Source organism: Bufo gargarizans, chromosome 3, assembly GCF_014858855.1.
Source record: "Bufo gargarizans isolate SCDJY-AF-19 chromosome 3, ASM1485885v1, whole genome shotgun sequence".
Taxonomy (NCBI): domain Eukaryota; kingdom Metazoa; phylum Chordata; class Amphibia; order Anura; family Bufonidae; genus Bufo; species Bufo gargarizans.
Genome location: NC_058082.1, coordinates 399,057,186 through 399,079,609, shown reverse-complemented (window position 1 = coordinate 399,079,609; position 22,424 = coordinate 399,057,186). Strand labels below are relative to the sequence as shown.

Below are 22,424 nucleotides of genomic sequence, written 5' to 3'. Positions count from 1 at the left end.
GTGTTGCTTCTCAGTCCTTTTTTTTCCTATAGAGATTCCTAGGGGAAAATACATCACTGACCCAAAAAACACAAAGTGAGGGGAATAATTCTCTGGTTTGAAGGGAGTTTCATGTTTGCCTCTTGCCTTTATAGCTAACATCTCACTGCAGGAAAAACACTATGGGTCACATTTACTAAGAGCGGCTTTTTGCACCGGTCTTGGTTTCCCCTCTGCTCTGCTGTAAGACTCGTCTGATTTATGACGAGGCATGTGGCTTTCCTTGCTCTTGGCGTAACGTTTTTTGCTAACATTTGCACCTGTTTCCAGGTGTAAATGTTCGTAGATTTGCCTGGGCTGGAGTCCCATCCTCAGCACAGCCCATGTCACGCCCCACTGGCGGATACGGCATAAAATCGGCCGTGCAAGTAAATATTGACACATGGATCTGTTCACACAGAGGAAATTCACATTGGAAAAATTAATGTTTCATGATCCACCTGGGGCAGCAGCCTCTGAAAGGAGACTCCTCTTATAGGGCTGTTTCACACGAGCGGATGCCGTGCGTGACATCCGCTGCGTGAATGACAGCCAAGACCCGATGCAGACTGCAGAGGCACGGAGCAGTAACATGATAGATAATGCTCCGTGCCTCTCTGTGATCTCTTTACTACAAAATCACGGTGACAACTTTGTATCTCACTGTGATTTTGTAGTAAAGAGATCACAGAGAGGCACAGAGCATTATCTATCATGTTAATGCTCCGTGGTTCTTCTGTCCGCAGCGGGTCTTGGCTGTCATTCATGCAGCGGATGTAACGCACTGCATCCGTTCGTGTGAAACAGCCCTTAGAGTTGGTGGCCAGTTGGCCCCTGCAGTGAAGTCCAGATCCCTGTACAGGGGTGAAAGGATGAAAACTAGAGGTCCATCTTGACAGCTCCCTCAGGAGTAGTCCTAAGACAAATCCATTCAGAGGGACAAAGGATCTACACCTGCCGTGTTATTTGCACCCATGGGTTATTCAGGTCATTCAATGAGGCTGATCTGTCTGTGGCTACCTGGCACGGTTTGCATGTCTATATTGCACCAAGGAAGAGCATGCTACTTATTTTTTTTCCCATGATGCAGATGTGTGAATGGACCCTAAAGGGGATTTATTAAATAATTTACATCAATTTTCTGGTCTATAAAAGCCCATCAGGAATATGAGAGCTGAACTCTTGCTCCCTGCTGCACACGAGACCCCTGCAGGGCTAATTCTAGGCCCATTAATGACGACTGTAAAAACCCATATCACCAGTCATTAAGGGGTTAATCCAACAGAGGCCGGTCTTAGTCAATTTATCCCTGGTCTTTATTTGCATCTTACAAGATCTGTCAACACGCCTGACTTGTCTGTTTTAGTAACTACATACCAAGCAGTAATTCTGGAACATGTTTTCTTATGACTGTATTGTGCCGTTCCTCCATTATTCATGTTAACAGTCTGACACTGTTCAATCAGTACTGTCTGTGTCGGGCTATGCAGGGACACTGCCCTAATTGGCAAACACCAAGCGGGCAATTTGTTTTGTAAACTTCCCGTAGGAATGATAGAGGAATGGCTCCAGAATTGTTACTGCGTGAGGAATGCAAGTAGTGACTAAAACAGACGTGTCAGAAGTGACAGGTCCTCTTTAAATGCTATAAAATAATTGCTCTTTGATGAAATTTACAGTCTATTGACCACGTAGGAAACAACATGATTAAAGAGGACCTGTCACTGCTCCTGACATGCCTGTTTCAATAGCTTCATGCATTCCCCGTGTACTAACCATTCTGGAGCATCTAGTCTTATGGTTGAATGTTGTTCCATTCCTTTATTATTTCTACTAGAAGTTATGAATTAATTGCTATTAGCCTTCAGTAAGGGTACAGAGGGGAGGTAACCAGTTAGGGAGGTGTACCTGCACAGTTTGAAAACGGCAGCACTGATTGGATAGAGTGAGTCTGTGCAGGTACCCCCCCCAACTAGTTACCACCCCTCTGTACCCTTACTGAAGGCTAATAGCAATTCATTTATAACTTCTAGTAGAAATGATAAAGGAATGACACAACATAGAGCCATAAGAATAGATGCTCCAGAATTGTTATTACATGGGGAATGCATGTAGCTATTAAAACAGGCATGTCAGGAGTGGTGACAGGTCCTCTTTAACCCTACTGTGTAACATGAGTACAATAGTTGAAAGCTTGCTGGGGCAGTTGTGACCGTCACTGAATGCAGGTAGTCTCTTGTAATGTGTGTTGCACCTCCATACATCTCCTCCCTCATCTGCATCTACCACCCTACTCATGCTCTCCGTTCTGTTAGCGACCTAAGATTAATAACCTCCATAATTCGTACCTCTCACTCCCATCTTCAAGACTTTTCTTGAGCTGCACCTACTCTCTGGAATACTCTGCCCCAGAATACTAGGTCAATTCACAACTTCTCCACCTTCAAACGTGCCTTAAAAACACATCTTTTCAGGCAGGCTTATCAAGCTACCTAAACTGACTATTCCCCGACTAAACCTCCCCCTCCAAACTCCTCTGGCCTGAACTCGATCCTCTAGTAGTCCCAAACCTGAAGCAGATCGGCTGCACCACTCCTGTCAGTTCAATAATGGCTTAAATCCTACTGAATACAATCAACTACCTTATGTCTCACCCCCAATTTCCTCATAGAGTGTAAGCTCTTGCAAGCAGGGCCCTGACTCCTAGTGTTTTAGTTGCACATTAGCCTGTTTCGTTTCATACTTGAACCCTATGAATTTGTAAAGTGCTGCAGAATATGGTGGCGCTATAAATACATTTTATTGTTATGTCCATCTTTTCTTGCTTGACAGGCATTTGTGGATGTCCCTTTCAGTGGATAGTATTTCCCAATGGCACCAGAGACTCCAGAGCAGATTATTACGTCCCCGGCGCCTGCCGTCTCCTCTTGTGACAGTGATTCCGGCTGTGCCTTGGAAGAGTATCTTGACCTTAAGGTGAGAGACAGTTACTGTAATAGTATGTCACTAAGAAGACTCTTTAACGGGTTTTCCAAAAGTTCCTTATCATAGGTCATCAATGCTTCATTGGTAGGGATCCTATCCTGGGACCTCACCAAAAAGAAGAATAAAGGTGCTGCGCTGGCAGTAGTCCTGTATAAAACGCTGAAAGGGCGTATGAAATAGTTGGAGTTCCCTCACTGATCTAAGAGTTATCTTCTATTCAGTGAATAGAGGGTATCTTATAAGTGGAATACCTCTTTAAAATAATTAAAGGGGTTCTCTGCTATGATTATGAAAGGTCATCTGTGTTTGATCATTAGGGTTCCAATGCCTGAGATCAGAATAAGGCACAGTGGTCTCTGCATTGTTTACCTAGCTACAGAACAGTGCATACAAGTGTCTGCCTTGTACACAGCTTGGCCCCCTTTGCTTTTTTCACCATTATCCCTCAGCCCTTTGAGATAGATAGAACCCTGCTTTTTGTATGTTGGATACTTTTCTTGCTACATAACTAAATTGCAGTTCAGGTATAGGCGAACTAAAGGAACACTGAACCTAAAAATGAAAGCTAAGAATAGGCAAGAAATATAGCTGCCCTCGTGGTTTGTCATTTTCTGCTCAGTTTTGACACAAATCTAATCTCCTGTTGATCATATCCATGGTCAGCAGGGAACAGACCCAGGAGATGGGGCAGAGGCAGGACTACACAAGCTTCCTATCTGGCGGCCATAGTGAGGCTCCTGCTCCAGCCACTCGTCTTATAGCATGTCACAGGACAGTGAGGAGGGGGGCAATAGGACACAGAAGATTCCTTCATATATTTCTCAGTTTTAACTGTAATATGAGACAAAATGGGACCAAGGGAAAAGAGAAGTGCTGGGGTATTTTTTTTATTGTGTGCATTTTCTGTGATTGGCATGCCTAAAAAATATGGAAACATGTCAGCAGGTTTTTTGCCTCCTCAGCCCCATTCCAGTTCTCTAAAACACATGTTACCTAACACTGACACAGAAGAAATCAAGTTTGTACAGACTCTGCTTCAGTTGCTGCCGCCACAAGACTGTGATGTAAGTAGGCTGACGTGAGACTAAAAATCCTAATTATACATAATGCTTAATAAAAGCGAAACTACATTGATCATTAATTTATGTTATGATACAAAGCAGAACTGAGCAGTGTGTTATTGTGTGTTAAATTTGAACATAATTATTTGAATAAAATAACTACGATAAAAAATGAAAATCGGACATCATCTAGGACATGACAACCTCTTTCTATCAAAGCTAGAACCAGCCCTGTACCTACCATGGATCCAGAGGTCTCCTCATTCATTGCTCTGCTAGATTTATATCAAGCCGACAGCTCAGGGGGAGTGTCTTTTCTGCTGCAGCTAATGGGGCGTGTCCATGCTCTCCCTATCACAGCTCAGGAGACAGTTGAAGGATGAAACTGAGCATGTGTGGCCTTCTCAGTGAACAGGACAAAGAAATAAGAACCAAAAACAAACAGCAGGCGGCGCTATACAGATACATTTTGTTGATTAACTCAGTGGCTTTACAAACTTTTTAATTACATGCAGTTGCAAAAGTATTCAGATCCAGTTGCTTGTTTGAGAACTGTAGAATATTATTTGTGGGCCATCTCTCATGCCCTTTGAATGTGCGGAGGTCTGTCAGACTGGCTGCGCATGTCTGACTTCTCTGTTTGTTTGGTTTTGGGTTTGAGCTGGATCCACCTTCCCTCAGGTGTACCGTGTCTTTTATCTAGGCCTCTAGGGAGACGCTTGCTTTCTCCTGGTTTGAAGAAGCAGGTTGCCTCTTCCCTTTTCCCTACACATTAGGGTTTGCCCCAGGGCACAGCAGTTTAGGGAAAACTTTTAGGGATCGCTAGGAGGTGACCCTTTTCTCCCTAGCTTTTGGGCCTAGTCATTTGTTCTGTTTGTTTTACTGTGTTCGGTTATTTCCCCGCTTACCTACCTATCGTGACAACATCCCCTTCAGGTGATAGACTTGTCTTTGAATTAGAGGTTTTGGTTTGATTTGCCCACTATACCTCTGCATAGGTTTATTTGTTATCTGCAGTGTCCTTGGAGAGAGTGTGTATGAATATGTACCAGTTTGAATATTTCTTTATGCTGGGTGGACATGTACAGTATGACCCAACGCATATTTTGAGAGCATACTTGCAGTGCTTAGCCAGGGTTTGTTTAGTGTATGCCTTGGTAAAATTCCTAGGCATCCATTCCCCTCAGTCCCCCATGTGGCCACTTTATGTTGTAGATCTTATATTTTTTTTTGCGGTATGTGGCATCCTTCAGGGGTATATGTCAGGCTAACAGGGCCCAGACAACATACTGTAAAGTGAACTCTTCACTACTTCTGTCCAGCGCTAGTAAGCTTTTTATCTTCATATTTTTTACATGACTGAGGGGTTGAGGGGGGGGGGGGGGTGTTCAAAAATTTGCAATGGGGCTAAGCCTTATGCAGTTACGCCCCTATCCATCAGTGTAAATCTGGCTTTGATATATGTGCAAACAATGACATTTCCTATACCCCTCTAATATTTCAATATTTCAGGAAAGGTTCTGTACTGCTCTGGGAGAGTTTGAAAGAAGGGAACTTCAGAAATTCAGTGCACATCGGAGAGTCCACTCCATGAGAAACGGGGCCATTGTGCATGTCACTGCAGACACGTCTGACTTTTGTATGAGGGTAAGTGTGATGTTTTATATTGCTTGGCAGTAAGTATATTTGGACACACAATGGTGTAAAAATGTATAAGAGGGAATTTGATCACTTTTAGTGATTTCAGCCTTTTTGCGTTGTAAAAGACTGGTGTTTCATGATATTCCATGACTAACACAGCAGCTGTGGAGGCAACTTCCACTGTTACGCTATATAGCTGCTGTATAGCAGAACGCTCCCAGGCCTGCAGTAGTAAAGTTCTATAGTCACTTCCCATAGGCAAAACATTGCAGTCTTTGGCATAAGCAATCTGATGAAACAAATTAAAAAAATAAAATAAAATCACTCTATATTTTACATATAAACAAATAAAAAAATAAACATAATTGGTATCACCACATCTGAAAATGCCCAAACTATTAAAATATAAAAGTATTTACACATAAAATTTGGCTTGTTTTAGGGATAGCGGTCACTGCTAGAGAAGTGCTGGCTCTTGTTAGACCCTGCAAGAGCCTTTTGCTACCAGCATCCTGGCAGTCACTTGTCACAGATACAGCCAACCTGTCAGTGAGCGACATCTAGCTTGTCTCCAGGGTCCCTTGGTGGTTCTAGACATTTAGCTGCCTTTATAACTATTCATTTACAATGACCGTTATAAAGTGGTTATCCAACCCCTATAATGCCCCCCAAAACGCCCAGGCACCTCGCACAAATTGTTCTTACCTCACTCCCCAGAACCCGCGTCGCTTCTAATGGCCACCGCTGCAACATCTGGTGACCAGGGTGAAGCCAGCCAATAGCAGCCTCCCTAGCGTCACCCGCAATCATCTGAATGCCATTTTCCATGCTTCATGTGATGTGCCATTGGTAAAATTTATTCTTGCTTGGCGAAACTAAGTTGCCATGGCAACTGACAACTAGAAAATTGGCCCTGGTGGTCAGGTTTTGCTTCCTGCCCATTATTCTGTTGTCCAGTGCTTACACCTGATGCCACATCCTCTCTCATGAAGATATGATGACAGACTCCTGCAGGACAGGGTAAGCACATGGCAGCACTCGTGTAATGTCAGGGCTTTGTGTGTCTCCTGCATAAATCAGGAAATACAGCTGCTGCATACACTGCAGGTGTGTAGTCACTGGATCCTAGCAGTTTGAGATTGTAGGGGGCGGCTGCGGTAACTATACAACTTATACAACTAGATGGGGGTGTCACTGCAGTGATTGCCATTTGAAGTGTCAGTGAAACTTTGTTCTCCATCAGGCACGAATAGTTACTAAGGCTGTTAAACAAAACAGGACCCTTGGCTGTGGTAACCCAGGGACTGTACAGTGTAGGGACGTTACAGTGACTTCATTCTGACTAGTGAAGGAAGATCAGGAGTGTTTGCTGGACATATTGTTTGTCTTGCTTTTACTCACTATATAACCAGGTTGTGTTGATCTGGCTCAAGTCTGTGTTTGCTGGCTCCTAGTTTGGGATAAGATTTTTCCAGGCCTGTATGCACGCGTTTTATGATGTGGATGACATTGAGGATAGTGGTCAATTCCTCCACGCCGCCTTGTGTCAGAGAAAATACCTGTGCCTCTCTCTCCTCTATATTCCACCCCATAAAGCCTGTTTTTGTTACTGAGGTTTTTGCTGTAGAGCACCTTGCTCTGAAAAAAACGAGCGCTTCATTAAGAAGAGGTATATAATAACATGTAGTGTGCATTGCTATTATAGAAATGTATCACTTTGGCCTAGGCATTTGTACTGTTTGTACACAGAGATCACACACATTTCTGCTCGGTGTTAACATTTGATTGCTAACCTATTCTTTTTGGCATATTGTTTTTATTTTAGTGTGGTGGCAAGATTCTTATGGGTGACACCGCTGTGTGTACAGAAAGATTTGAAGATGAGAATCTTCGCTGGCATCTTAAATGTTTTGTCTGTGAAACATGCCACCTTCCCTTGTCCCAGTTTATATACTTTCTACAGGACCGCAGAATTTATTGTGGCCGTCATCATGCAGAGCTTTCTAGAGCACGTTGTGCAGCTTGTGACCAGGTATTGGTGGAACTAATGCAGATTATTATTGTTCTTTATTGTTAATTTAATTGATTGTTAAAAATTTAGCTGAAGAAGTGTGTTATGTGTTTTATTAAAGTTGTCAGCCGTTCCTAAAAACACAAGAAAATTGTTTTAAAACTGGTGCAAGAAAAAAGTACAGTAGTTTCCTGTATTAACAAATCAGATTCCAGCTCTGCAGTTTGATGGTAAGCACCTGCTTCATAGAGCCTCACGTCACCAACTATTCTACACCAGCAGGAGGAGCTGTGGTCTGTAACCCTCAGACATGATCACAAATTCCATTAACTGAAAAAATGGAGTGGATTTTTGGAAGTCATACGAATTTGGATCCTGATGTATATATTTGTGCCTTATTTCACCAAGTGTAATGGTAATATAACAAGCAAACTAACTAATTGACTTCAAAAACTGATGAGGCTAGAACATGCTGTGATTTGTGTAGGCAGATGGACGGTTAATTGTGTGGATATTAGGGCTGCACGATATGGGAATTTTGTGCTATTGCGATTAGGGCCCTAAAAATTGCGATAACGATATGCAATGCGATATTTTAAGGGAATTGTGCTAGAGGTCCATTTGCTTGGATTTTCCCATATGAGCCGCTGACGCGGCTGGGTATGACATAGTTATGGGGGATCTGTGGATGAATCGCTGTTGTGGGGGATCTGTGGATGAATCGCTGTTGTGGGGGATCTGTGGAGGACGCGCTGTTGTGGGGGATCTGTGGAGGACGCGCTGTTGTGGGGGATCTGTGGAGGACGCGCTGTTGTGGGGGATCTGTGGAGGACGCGCTGTTGTGGGGGATCTGTTAGATCTTATCTAACCTGTAGGTATTGTTAAAATATAGTAATCATTTGTAATCCAGCTGTATTACCTACAGCTAAGTTCCATAGGAGGGAGGACGGGCGGATGACGCGTCACTCACTACGTCATGCACCTGCGCCGCCCACTTTATGAATGAAGCAGGCGGTGTGTGACTTAGTCCTCCCAGCCTGCCCCTCCCTCCTCCCAGCTGAATTACAAATGATTATTATATTTTAACAATGCCTACAGGTTGTATAATCTTATTCTTATCTAACAGTGAGTGGGTCTGGTGCATTAGAATGCAGGGACTGCTGTCGGGATTCATCGGATTTAAATTTTTCAAAATAGGATGGGATTCGAGTCCACGAATCCAAGATTCAAGGAATTTGTGGATTCGACAGATTCGTCGTCCCACCTCTAGTTTGTACATAGTAATTTACCATTTGCATGGGGCCTAAGGAATTTGAGCATTGTTTTGTTATATACAAAGACATTCAGGTGTTGTTTTTGCACTTGGATAGGTAGAAGACAATAAGGCTGGAAAGGTTTTGAACCTTTTAGAACATCCTTAACCCTAGTTTTCAGAGAATGTCTTTTTATTTCTTGCAGCTGATTATGTCCGAGAGATGTACTATAGCTGAAGGACTCTGCTGGCATGTGGAACACTTCTGCTGCTGGGAGTGTGAGATGGTGTTAGGAGGAAGTCGTTATGTTATGAAAGGTGGAAGACCTTTCTGCAGTGGCTGTTTTCAGCGTCTTCATGCTGAAAGTTGTGAGGCCTGTGGTGAAGCTATTGGTGAGTTTTCATGCAGCTAAACCTTTGTTGGCATTACATGATAGTGTTTAAGTGACACATGTGAGGCTACTTTCACACTTGCGCTTGATCGGATCCGATCATATTAATGCAGACGGAGGCTCCGTTCAGTACGGATCCGTCTGCATTAATAACTTAGAAAAAGTGCGCAAGTAGCCTGAGCGGATCCGTTCAGACTTTCAATGTAAAGTCAATGGGGGACGGATCCGCTTGAAGATTGAGCCATATGCTGACATCTTCAAGCGGATCCGTTCCCATTGACTTACATTGTAAGTCTGAACGGATCCGCACGGCCAGGCGGACAGCTGAACGCTGCAAGCAGCGTTCAGCTGTCCGCCTGTCCGTGCGGAGGCGAGCGGAGCGGAGGCTGAACGCCGCCAGACTGATGCAGTCTGAGCGGATCCGCTCCATTCAGACTGCATCAGGGCTGGACGGAGGCGTTCGGGTCCGCTCGTGAGCTCCTTCAAACGGAGCTCACGAACGGACCTATGAACGCTAGTGTGAAAGTAGCCTGAAAGGTAGACATAATTGCCACAATATCAATTGCATTATGTCATGAATGCCTTCCTTAGAATTAGTCTATATTAAACTAAAGAAGAATATATATTTTTAATAGTTTCTTTTACAGATCCTGATGGAGAACTTGTGATGTTAAAAGGGCAATACTGGCACACGCTGCCCTCCTGTTTCTGCTGCTCCAGTTGTAGGACACCTCTCCGTAGGTTAGAATTTATGATTCATGATGATCACCCCTATTGCTCCCAACACTGTTTGTCATCTGGCCCTGGGATGCACCATCCTTCCAAGTGCCACAGCAATATGACAAGAGCTTCATCTGAAAACTACAGCCATCACACACATTGCACTCCCTGGAACAAGACGATAGTGGGCTCAAACAGCAAACAAATAATGTCCTCACTGTATGAAACATGTTCCGTCTCAAGGTGCCAAGAAGTGCTCCCAAGACTATGTTTAGACACAGGGAGGGAGCTAAGTGAATCTTGGCTGCCAGAACACAACCAGATCGTGGAAGGTGTGGAGGACACTTCATGCTCATCATCAGACTCTGAGCCAGAAGGATTTTTCCTTGGCAGGCCTATCCCAAATTACTCACTCAGTAGGGGAACAAATTCAGTAGTCCATGGAGAAAGCAATTCCATAAAAAGACGTCACAGAGTAAAGAGCTGCAAAGTGTCCTAGTGACCTAATTTTTGGGACATTGTCTATTACTATTACACATACAATCTATTTTGCAGCTAGAAGTAACTACCAGAAACATTGTACAATATACTAAATGTCCAAATTTGCAGAAAGCAATGTATGATTTCTCATGATTTTCATTTAATTCTGAACAAAGGTGAAAGTGGCTGATGTTTTCCTTCACTGCTAATAAAAAAAATCTTTGTTTTATACATTATCTGCTGCTTATTATTATTGTTCTTGTAAGATGTAACGATGCATAAAAATTTATGTTGGGGTCCATGCACGTGATAAGTCCCTACAGTTCTGTATTATGGACCCAGGGGTACTCAGTGTGGTGCAGTTCTTCTAGGGATTAATACCTACACACTTGCCATGAGATGGCGCAATTATTATTTTTTGAACTAGTAGCTAGCTCTGGGTGCCTGCTTACGGATCCATGCAACATACATCTGTATTACAGACATGTGCAAAGGACTTATGAGATACAATGCCTTGAAAAAGTATTTATACCCCTTGAACTTTTCCACACTTTACACCCACAAACTTAAATGTACTTCATTGGGATTTTATATGATAGACCAACGCAAAGTAGCCAGTATGTCTGATGTGATAAGAGAATGATGCATGGTTTTCACACAATTTAATAAATAAAAATCTGGAAGTGTGGTGTGCATTTGTATTCAGCCCTGAATCAATATTTTGTTGGACCAGCTTTCGCTCTAATTACAGCTGCAAGTCTTTTGGGGTATGTCTCTACCAGCTTTGCACATCTAGAGGCTGAAATTTTAGCTCATTCTTCTTTGCAAAATAGCTCAAGCTCAGATTGAATGGAGAGGGTCTGTGATCAGCAATTTTTAAATCTTGCCACGGATTCTCAATTGGATTTTGAATGAGCTATTCTAACACATGAATATGCTTTGATATTAATCAGGGATGCTCAACCTGCGGTCCTCCAGCTATTGTAAAACTACAAATTCCATCATGCCCTGCTGTAGGCTGATAGCGGTAGACTGTCCGGGCATGCTGGGAGTTGTAGTTGCAACAGCTGGATGGCTGCAGGTTGAGCATCCCTGATCTAAAACTTTTTATTGTAGCTCTGGCTGTGTGTTTAGGGTCATTGCTCTGCTGGAAGGTGAATCTCAGCCCAGTCTTAAGTCTTTTACAGTTCTGCTGAAGAAAAGCATTCCAACAGCATGATGCTGCCACCACGTTTCACAGTGGGGATGGTGTGATGTGCAGTGTTAGTTTTCCACTACACATATGGGGTCATTTATCAAACTGGTGTAGAGTAGAACTGGCTTCGTTGCCCATAGCAAACAATCAGATTCTACCTCATTTTCCAAAGGAGCTGTCAAAAATGAAAGGTGGAATCTAATTGGTTGTTATAGGCAACTAAGTCATTTCTACTTTACACCAGTTTGATAAATGACCCCAATAGAGTTTTTCATTTACATAAAAAAGTTCCACTTTGGTCTCATCTGACCAGAGCATCTACTTCCACATGTTTACTGTGTCCCGTACATGGCTTGTGGCAAACTACAAATGGGACTTCTTATGGCTGGCTTTTAAAAATTGCTTTCTTCTTAACACTCTTCCATAAAGGCCAGATTTGTGTAGTACGCGACTAATAGTTGTCCTGTAGACAGATTATCCCACCTAGGCTGTGAATCTGTACAGTTTTTCCAGAGTGACCCTGGGCTTCTTGGCTGCATCTCTAATTAGTGCTCTACTTGTCTGGACTGTCTGTTTAGGTGGACGGCTATGTCTTGGTAGGTTTGCAGTTATGCCACACACCTTCCATTTTTGGATGATGGATTGAACAGTGCTCTGTGAAATGTTCAGAGCTTGGGATATTTTTTTATAACCTAAACCTACTTTACACTTCTCCATAACTTTATCCCTGACCTGTCTGGTGTGTTCTTTGGTTTTCATTATGCTGTTTGATCAATAATCTTAACTAACAAACCTCACTTCACAGGCCCGTATGTATACTGAGAATAAATTGCATACAGGTGTACTCCATTTACTAATTAGGTGACTTATGAAGGCAATTGGTTAAAATGGATTTTATTTAGGGGTATCAGAGTACAGAGGTCTGAATACAAATTCACACCACACTTTTCAGATATTTTATTAAACATTTTGAAACCCGGGTATAATTTTATTTTCACTTCACACATAGACCAACACAAAGTATCATCTATTACAGGAATCAGGCAACCTCCAGCTGTGGTGAAACTACTACTCCAAACCTGCACACTCACTTGGCTCTTCTCAGAACTCTGTTTAACTAAGGTCAGATAGCAGATTTTTCTTCTCAGAACTGGTTTTAAGACAAATAGTGATACCTTTTATAAAATAACATTCATCATATGTCTATTTTATGTTGGGATCATTTTGAAAATGTCTTCTTTTTTTTGGATGTTAGAAGGCTAACTATTTTAGAAACCATTTTTTAAAATTTCAACAAAATTTCCAAAACGGACTTTAAGACCAATTCAGTTATGAAGTCACTTACACGACAGAAACCACCCAAAAGTGACCCCGTTTTAGAAATTACACACCAAGTTATTTGAATCTTTTCTTTCAAACTTTATTACCCCTTTAGGTTTTTCACAGGAGTTAATGCAAAATGGAGCTGAAATGTAAAAATGTTTTTGTGCTAATAATTTTTTCTTGTATAAATGGTTTTCAGGTGCCATGTTGCATTTGACAAGACCCTGAGATACCCCTATAGCAACCCCCCCCCCCCCCCCAAAAAAAAAGTGGCCCTAGTTTGGAAACTAAACCCCTAGAGTAATTTTTTTGAGAGGTGCAGTGAGTGCTTTGACGCTACAAGAGTTTCATGGAATATACACTTCACACTTGGCTGTGAAGTTGAACAATTACGTGTTTTTTGTTTGGTTTTTTAATGTTGCTTTAGGCCAAACTTTTTCATTTTCACAAGGGATAACAGGAGAAAATACACACCACATTTTGTTACCCATTTTCCCCTGAATACAGCAACACCCCATATGTGGTCAAAAACTGATGTATGGGCGCCATATGGCTTTTGGAGGGCAGATTTTGCTGGAATGTTTTTTGGGAGCTATGTTGCATACATATGGAGACAACCTAAGGTACCCCTATAGTGGAAACCCCCTCAAAGAAGTGACCGCATTTTGAAAACTACATCCTTCGAGGAATCTTCCAAGGCGTGTAGTGAGCACTTAGAATTAGAAGTTTGGGTGTGAAAATTAAAAATATTTTTTGTTACAAAAAAATGTCGCTTAAGGCTCCCATTTTTCACTTTTACTAGGGGTAAAAGGAGAAAATGCACCCCACTATTTGTTACCCATCTGCTGAATTTGGTAACACCTGATTTGTGTTCATGCCCTGCTGTATTGGTACACAGCAGGGTTTAGAAGGCAAACGGCAAAATATGGATTTTGATGGTCTGAATTTGCAGACATGGATTTTATGTACCATCTGGAATGTAAAATATGCCCGAGGTCCCCAGACAGTAAAAAAAGTGACCCCCATTTTGGAAAGTGCACCTCCGTACGAACATTTTAAGGAGTGGAAATGGCACTTTTTACCAAATTGGCAAACAAAAAGTTATCTGATAATCAAATGGATATAGTGACTCCCAGTAAATTAAAGAAAATAATTGAAAAAGAAGTAGTGGAACCCCAAAACATAAGCTTTAATAGATATCCTTAAAATAACCCTAAGTGGTCAGATGTAATAACTAGCTACACCCCCCCCCCCCCCTCCCTCCCTTTTGAAGCCAAGAGGTGGGTCTGGTTGATTACAGAAATACCTGCGTTGGAATATGATTCAGTGTCAAGATGTATGGGATCATCAATTTAATGCGCTCCAGCAGGCGTCAAGCCCCACCAGAAGTACCAAGATGAAAAGGACCTATCTTCTTTTACCGTTGGTGGAAGGGGGGAGAGGTGTAGCCAGTGATTAACCCTGTTAAAACAGCTACAGGTCTTGCTTATGTGCTGCAACTTACAGAGTTCCCTCATCACCTTGGACATAAAAGGGGTCCGCTGATCTGTCAAAACCTCAGGAAAACATCTCCCTTAACTCCTTAGCTATGAGTTTGGCCTATGTGGCACCGCCCCTGAGTACTGAGTGGCGTAGTCTAGGATAAGTAAGATGTGTTGGTGCCCTCTGGTGGACTTTGGTACAGCCCCTATAAGATCCATAGCTAGTCTGTCAAACAGTACCTCGATAATTAGGAGAGGAACTAGGGGACTATGGAAATGTGGCTGGGGGCTAGTTATCTGGCAGGTCAGGCAAGACTTACAAAACTCTTCTACCTCTCTGAATATGCTGGGCCAGTAAAACCGCTGTAGTATACAATCCTGTGTTTTCTGCAACCCCGGGTGACCGATGAGAACGTACTTGTGGGCTAGATCTAAGATGAGTTTGCGATAACCCTTGGCGGCCACCAACTGTTCAATATGCTCACCCCGTAGTTGGTTTACCCGATACAGCATACCCTGATGAACCACAAAATGGGTAAACATCGACTTGGCCACAGGTTGTTGTGGTTCATCATCTACTATTAACACATTCTCCCAGGCTCAGGATAGGGTTGAGTCCCGGTGTGCGGTACCAAAATTATTCCCGAAGCCAATTCAGGACCCGGCGGAAAGTCCTCCACGTCTCCCACCATCACACTCATTGGGGTTGTCTCCACCTCTTCCACCAAAGTGGTGGTCACCCCTACTGCTGGCCCTGTGGCCTCAGGTTCCCAGGGTTGTGGTCTCCCCCTGAGCAAGGCCACTCTGCTGGGGTTACCCTTGTCTCATGGATATCGGTAATTCTCGTAGCAGGCCACAGTGCCGGGAAGTCTCTCCCTATTATGAGTTCATAATGTAGATTTGTGGCGACAGGTAGGTTTCAACGTCATCTTCGGGTGTCGTCTTGGGGATCACCACACGGACCACTTTCCAGGTATCGTGGATGCTCGGGGTTGCTCCTGCCGCCTGCAAAGCCATCACTTGTTGTAGCAGCAGCTGGTTTGTTTCTTGCTGATGCCTGTTAGCCTCCCATTGTTGCAGATTTGTTTCTTGCTGCTGTTTGTTAGCCTCCACGAGGGCCTTCATCGCCGCCTCCATTTTGTCAAGGGTCGCGGGTTTAATGCTAGACATACAACAGTGCCCGACAAAAAAATCAAGAACAATATTTCGGCGCTTACGCCTGCATCTGTGCACTTGCCCGCATCCTCCACCAATTGTGGGGATTCGCTCTGGTAGTTAGGATAAGCAGGTGCAGTACAGAGGCAAAATACAAGTTCGTAATTCAAACTTGAGTGTTTATTCACACATGGTACCAAAAACAAAACGTCACTTTTGCAGTGTTAGTGTTACTTCACACCCAATGGCAAGTTAACATAAAAAGTCAACTTGGTGGCAGTTCTGCCTCAGAAAGTCCAAATGCAGGCTTTAGGCGCCTGTTCCCCTGACACACGGGTCTCAGCTCTCCAGTCCAGCACAGGCCTCAAATCCCAACACACATACATGGCTTCTGAGCCCAGCTGCCTATTTAAGGACAGCCAGGTGCTGCCAAAACCCAGACAAGCACTTAAAATCCGATCCGGTATTTGACCTCATCTGGCTGTAAATGAGCCCAGCAGCACATGCTGGGAGGAAAATACCTGTTTTCCCAGACCAAACCCTCTCACTGTGTCACAATATATACAAACCGGATTCCCAAAAAGTTGGGACACTAAACAAATTGTAACTAAAAACTGAATGCAATGATGTGGAGATGGCAAATGTCAATATTTTATTTGTAATAGAACGTAGATGACAGATCAAACGTTTAATCCGAGTAAATGTTTCAAAAATCATTTTAAAGCAAAAATACGTTGATTAAAATTTTCACGGTGTCAACAAATCCCATAAAAGTTGGGACAAGTAGCAATAAGAGGCTGGAAAAAGTAAATTTGAGCATAACGAAGAGCTGGAAGACCAATTAACACTAATTAGATCAATTGGAAACATGATTGGGTATAAAAAGAGCTTCTCAGAGTGGCAGTGTCTCTCAGAAGCCAAGATGGGTAGAGGATCACCAATTCCCACAATGTTGCACAGAAAGATAGTGGAGCAATATCAGAAAGGTGTTACCCAGCGAAAAATTGCAAAGACTTTGCATCTATCATCATCAACTGTGCATAACATCATCCGAAGATTCAGAGAATCTGGAACAATCTCTGTGCGTAAGGGTCAAGGCCTTAAAACCATACTGGATGCCCGTGATCTCCGGGCCCTTAAACGACACTGCACCACAAACAGGAATGCTACTGTAAAGGAAATCACAGAATGGGCTCAGGAATACTTCCAGAAACCATTGTCAGTGAACAAAATCCACCGTTGCCAGCTGAAACTCTACAGTGCAAAGAAGAAGCCATTTCTAAGCAAGATCCACAAGCTCAGGCGCTTTCACTGGGCCAGGGATCATTTAAAATGGAGTGTGGCAAAATGGAGGACTGTTCTGTGGTCAGATGAGTCATGATTCGAAGTTCTTTTTGGAAATCTGGGACACCATGTCATCCGGACCAAAGAGGACAAGGACAACCCAAGTTGTTATCAACGCTCAGTTCAGAAGCCTGCATCTCTGATGGTATGGGGTTGCATGAGTGTGTGTGGCATGGGCAGCTTGCATGTCTGGAAAGGCACCATCAATGCAGAAAAATATATTCAGGTTCTAGAACAACATATGCTCCCATCCAGACGTCATCTCTTTCAGGGAAGACCCTTCTTCATGGTTATAAGGAAAAATAATAGCATTCTGAAAATAATAGCATTAAATACAGGTAAAGGACCTTTGATGACGTCACTCCGGTCATCACATGGTCTTTTACCATGGTGAATCACCATGGTAAAAGATCATGTGACATACCATGTGATGACTGGAGTAATGTCATCAAAGGTCCGTTACCCATATTTAATGCTCACCACAGGTCCTATTCAACAAAGGAGACACAAGGAGATGCCGGGCTTCGCCATTAAGTGGACTAAGGCGAGTTACATTTTTTATTTTATTTTTTTAACCCTTCTAGTGCTCTTTTACTATGCATTCTGTATTCAGAATGCTATTATTTTCCCTTATAACCATGTTATAAGGGAAAATAATACAATCTACAGAACACTGATCCCAAACCGATTTTTCTCACGCGAGTGCAAAACGCATGACAATGTTTTGCACTCGCGCGGAAAAATCGTGCATTTTCCCGCAACGCACCCGTCTCTTATCCGGGCCAAAAATAAGACGCCCGTGCGAAAGAGGCCTTAACATAATGATGTCAGTGTTATCCAATACATTTCAGAACTGTAAGGGCCGTTTCACACAAGTGAATGCCGTGCGTGACATCCGCTGCGTGAATGACAGCCAAGACCCGCTGCGGACAGAAGAAGCACAGATCATTAACATGATTGATAATGCTCCGTGACCTTTTTACTACAAAATCACAGTGAGAGAAAGTTGTCACTGTGGTTTTGTAGTAAAAAGATCACAGAGAGGCACGGAGCATTATCAATCATGTTAATGCCCCGTGCTTCTTCTGTCCGCATCGGGTCTTGGCTGTCATTCACGGAGCGGATGTCACGCACGGCATCCGCTCGTGTGAAACAGCCCTAACCCTAAGTTCAGACCTGAGCGTTTTACAGCGCGTTCCTACGCGCTGTAAAACGCTCAACACGGAGAAACCAATGCTTCCCTATGGGAATGGTTCTCACCTGGGCGTTTTACAGCGCGTACGATCGCGCTGTAAAACGCCCAACGCTCAAACAAGTTCTTGAGCTTTTTTGGGGGCGTTTGTCGTGCGTTCCCGCACATAGATATTCGGGAACGCGCGACAATGTGTGCACGCCTGTCTCTGTATGCGCGATTGTAAACGCCCGTACAATCGCGCATACAGAGCGCTCGTTTCAGAACGCTCAGGTCTGAACCCCCTGTAAGGGTTACATAGCATTATAAATCAATATAATGCTATGCGATCCCGCCAGTGCTGGGAGATCCGGACGGGTGCTGCTGCACACTCACGCTACGAGTCCAATGCGTGCAACTCACGCTTCTGAAAGGGACCTTATTATGTGTCGTTAAAAAGATAAAAAAAAAACACTTGTATGCACATAAGGGCTGGTAATGAGGTAAATCCTAGACCATGCAGTGACCTAGTGTGGTCATTAGGGATGAGCTAAGTGAGTTTCGGATCCTAGATCCAAAGTTGCTTTGTTCAAAACATCGGATTAATGCTGTACGGAGATCCGTCTCAGTATAGAATTAGGGCTCATACACAATAACGTGTTTTCTTTCCGTGTCCGTTCCTTTTTTTTGCGTACCGTATGCGGAACTATTCACTTCAATGGGTCTGCAAAAATAAAAAAACTAAGTTACTTTGTGTGATTTCCGTTTCCATTCTGCAAAAATAGAACATGTCGTATTATTGTCCGCATTACGGACAAGGATAGTACAGTTCTATGAAGGGCCAGCTGTTCCGTTCCGCAAAATACGGAATGCACACGGATGTCATCCATATTTTTTGCGGACCGGAAAATACATATGGTCGTGTGCTTGAGCCCTTAAAATGTACGGTCTTCAACGAGGCAAAATCAGTTAGTTATTCTCGAAGTCTCAGAGCTAATGCTATGGACAAATTTCATGCAGAGGGAGACAGAGAAGAACACGGCTGCACTGCTTCCACTGAGATTGCCGTCAGTGATAGGATAGCCGTAGGTGCGGTGTACTACGTTTCGCTGTGTGGTACTCAGCAAGGCAAAAATGCAGATTGTGGATCACAAAGCAGAGAGGAAAGGTGACAAAGTTGCGGCACTCACCGGAGTACTAATATCTTCTTTATTGAAACTTCCTTGGAAGGCAGCATGGAGGATCCAGGGGCGGACACAATGTTGCAAGCGGCGGCGGTCGTTTCGCGCGTGGGATCGCGCTTCCTCAGGCCTTCCAAGGAAGTTTCAATAAGGCCCCATGCACACGGCCGTGTGCGGGCCGTGGAACCGCGGCCTGGATCCCTCCTGAGAGCAGGAGCGCACGGCGTCACTGGTTGCTATGACGCCGTGCGCTCCCTGCTGCCGGCACAGTACAGTAATACACTGGTATAGATCATACCAGTGTATTACCGTATTGCGGCGGCAGCAGGGAGCGCACGGCGTCATAGCAACCAGTGACGCCGTGCGCTCCTGCTCTCAGGAGGGATCCAGGCCGCTGTTACACGGCCCGCACACGGCCGTGAACAACGGCCGTGTGCATGGGGCCTAAAGAAGATATTAGTACTCCCGTGAGTGCCGTAACTTTGTTACCTTTCCTCTCTGCTTTGTTGTGGACAAATTTCAGACCTTGGTTGAAAGAACTTGTTGCTCTTAAAAGGAAACGTGTCAGCAAAAAAGGTTTTCTGCCAGTTTAAACCAGATAGTAACACATACAGTATTTTTCCTAATCTGTTTTTATTTTCAGATTTTTTTATTCAATCTTTTTTTTTTCTTCTTCATAATTTACGGTAGGTTTTATTTGTATAGGTCAAAACTATGATAATTGGCTTGGCTACCACAATTGCAAAATGTCCAAAAACTCCTGTCTGGGCTTTAGTGCACAGCAGGGCAGGGCCTAGTTTCCTGCATCTCAGCTTTTCAGTACTATCCATGCACTCTGTGCACCGAAGCTCATTTGCATAAAGAACTAAAGTATTTTCTGAGTTTCACAAGATAGGTATCATCCCCACCAATATACCCTTTTTAATGGGGCTGATCTTGCTGACAAGTGCTCTTTAAGGTCACAGCCACACAGAGGTTTTTTGGATGAGAGTTTGAGGCCGGTCTGTCTGCCAGGATTTTTTTTTTTTTGGCACACTCAAAAATGGATTTAAAAGGAATCAGAAATATATAAAAAAAAATATTTTTTTTTAAAGGGAGTCTGTCACCACATTTCAGCATATTAGACCGATCAAATAGCATTGCATGCCCGCTCCTGGCAGGGCAATGCAATGCCCGCTCCTGGCAGGGCATCGCAATACCTACTGTGCATGCGCCCGCTATGATTTGGACCGCACAGCTGCAGTGGAAAAGGACAGGGGAGGGGAGTAAATGGGCGGGCAGAGGCGCATGGAGGGCGGGGTTATGAGCCGTTGAGGAGGTGCTGCCTGGGGCTCAGAGGATTGAGAGACCGCCCTGGGCACTTGAGAGGGCTCATAACATAATCTTATAAGTTCATTTTCGGCAAAAAGAAAAGTCAGTTTTCTACAACAAAGGTACTGTTTTTAAGTTCTGGGTGGATCATATAACCCTATTTGATCAATCTAATATGCTGAAATGTGGTGACAGACTCCCTTTAAATAATTAATATATATATATATATATATATATATATATATATATATATATATATATACACACACACACACATATACACACACACAGTACAGACCAAATGGACACACCTTCTCATTCAAAGAGTTATCTTGCACGGACAGAAACACCACGGAAGCACTCCGCAGCTCCGGATTGCGGACCCATTTATGTGAATGGGTAAGCATCCGTGATGTGGGGAGCACACGGCCGTGTGCATGAGGCCTAAGGCTCATAGTTAAAGCTAATCCTAATTTTCCCCCTACCCTATTGTTATAATTTCCATTTTACTTGTAAAAATTATAACAGTCTTAAAAGGGTTTTCTCAGATGTTAATATTGATGACCTATTTTATAAAAGCATCGGCGCTCATGTGAGTGCCACAGCCTTCTTACAGCTTAGGGTTCTTTTACACTCGCGACAGGACGGATCCGTCCTTCCGCTATTTCACTGTGCCGCCGGACCGCTGCTCCGTCCCCATTGACTATAATGGGGATGGGGCAGAGCTCCGGCGCACTACGGCAGTTCGCGGTGAGAGGCCGCCGGACTAAAAAGTCGGACATGTAGGACTTTCAGTCTGGCTGCCTTTCGCCGTGCACTGCCGTAGCTCTGCCCCTGTCCCCATTATTGTCAATGGGGATGGAGCAGCAGTCCGGCGAAATAGAGGAAGGACGGATCCGACAGGGTGAACAGCCTGTCGGATACGTCCTGCCGCAAGTGTGAAAGTAGCCTTACAGAGCACAGCGGCTGTGCTTAGTATCGTGCTGAGCCCCATTCACTTCTATGGCACACAGTGACTGATGAATGTGTCGTCACTGGCTTAGGAAAAGCTGCAATACTCACAGGTGTGACGCTGCATTCTCAAACAGGAGGAGAATAGGTCATCAGTATTAAAATCTCAGAAAACCCCTTTAAACTACACGTCCCTCTGACACTAAAACCAAAAAACTGAGACTGGTGAAGTTTTTTTTTTTTTGTTAATCCCTCACCCAGCAACTCGATGCAGCCATAACAGTCACGGCTCAGACGAGCTCTTTCCACACTAACACACGTGAAAAGGTTTGAATTGCACAGTCAAATGGCTGTTATTCTTATGGCAGGTAAAGGAGCTTTTTCCGTTACACATGCTCACGCATTCACATGCTTGAACTAGAAAAAGGATTATTTAACTAGTGACATTTGCATAAACAATCAATCCTTCTCAAAGAACAGATGTATTTTTGAAAAACATGTTAGTTTATTAGGCAACGTAGACAAAACAAAGCGTCAGAAGAGATGCAAAAAATGTCGCAAACACAATTACTCATTTTTTAAAGTCATATCTTTCCAGCAGATGGATGGAAAAAACAACAGATTATAAATGTAAAAAAAACTGTAGCACCACTATAAATAAAAAATCTTTTCATATGTCTCCTTCACACCTTTTCTGCCTTTTAAAATACCATGAATTTCAAGTGTATTTTTAGGTTTATAATTATATTTTG

The 22,424-nt window shown here is 43.4% G+C and overlaps 1 protein-coding gene across 3 annotated transcripts in view; it reads left to right on the top strand.

The window, feature by feature from the left end:
• The window catches only part of PRICKLE4 (prickle planar cell polarity protein 4), a 30,762-nt gene extending 19,966 nt beyond the window's left edge, over nt 1-10,796 (top strand). The window contains exons 2-7 of one of the 3 annotated variants that reach the window (XM_044288302.1): nt 2,851-2,994; nt 3,966-4,067; nt 5,577-5,711; nt 7,531-7,737; nt 9,175-9,361; nt 10,008-10,796. In XM_044288302.1, the coding sequence (XP_044144237.1) occupies nt 2,890-2,994; nt 3,966-4,067; nt 5,577-5,711; nt 7,531-7,737; nt 9,175-9,361; nt 10,008-10,579 (1,308 nt within the window). In that variant the 5' untranslated portion in view covers nt 2,851-2,889 and the 3' untranslated portion in view covers nt 10,580-10,796. The remainder of the gene's footprint in view (nt 1-2,850; nt 2,995-3,965; nt 4,068-5,576; nt 5,712-7,530; nt 7,738-9,174; nt 9,362-10,007) is intronic. The other 2 variants (XM_044288303.1, XM_044288304.1) reach the window with 2 other exon arrangements.
• Nucleotides 10,797-22,424: the final 11,628 nt, after the last annotated feature.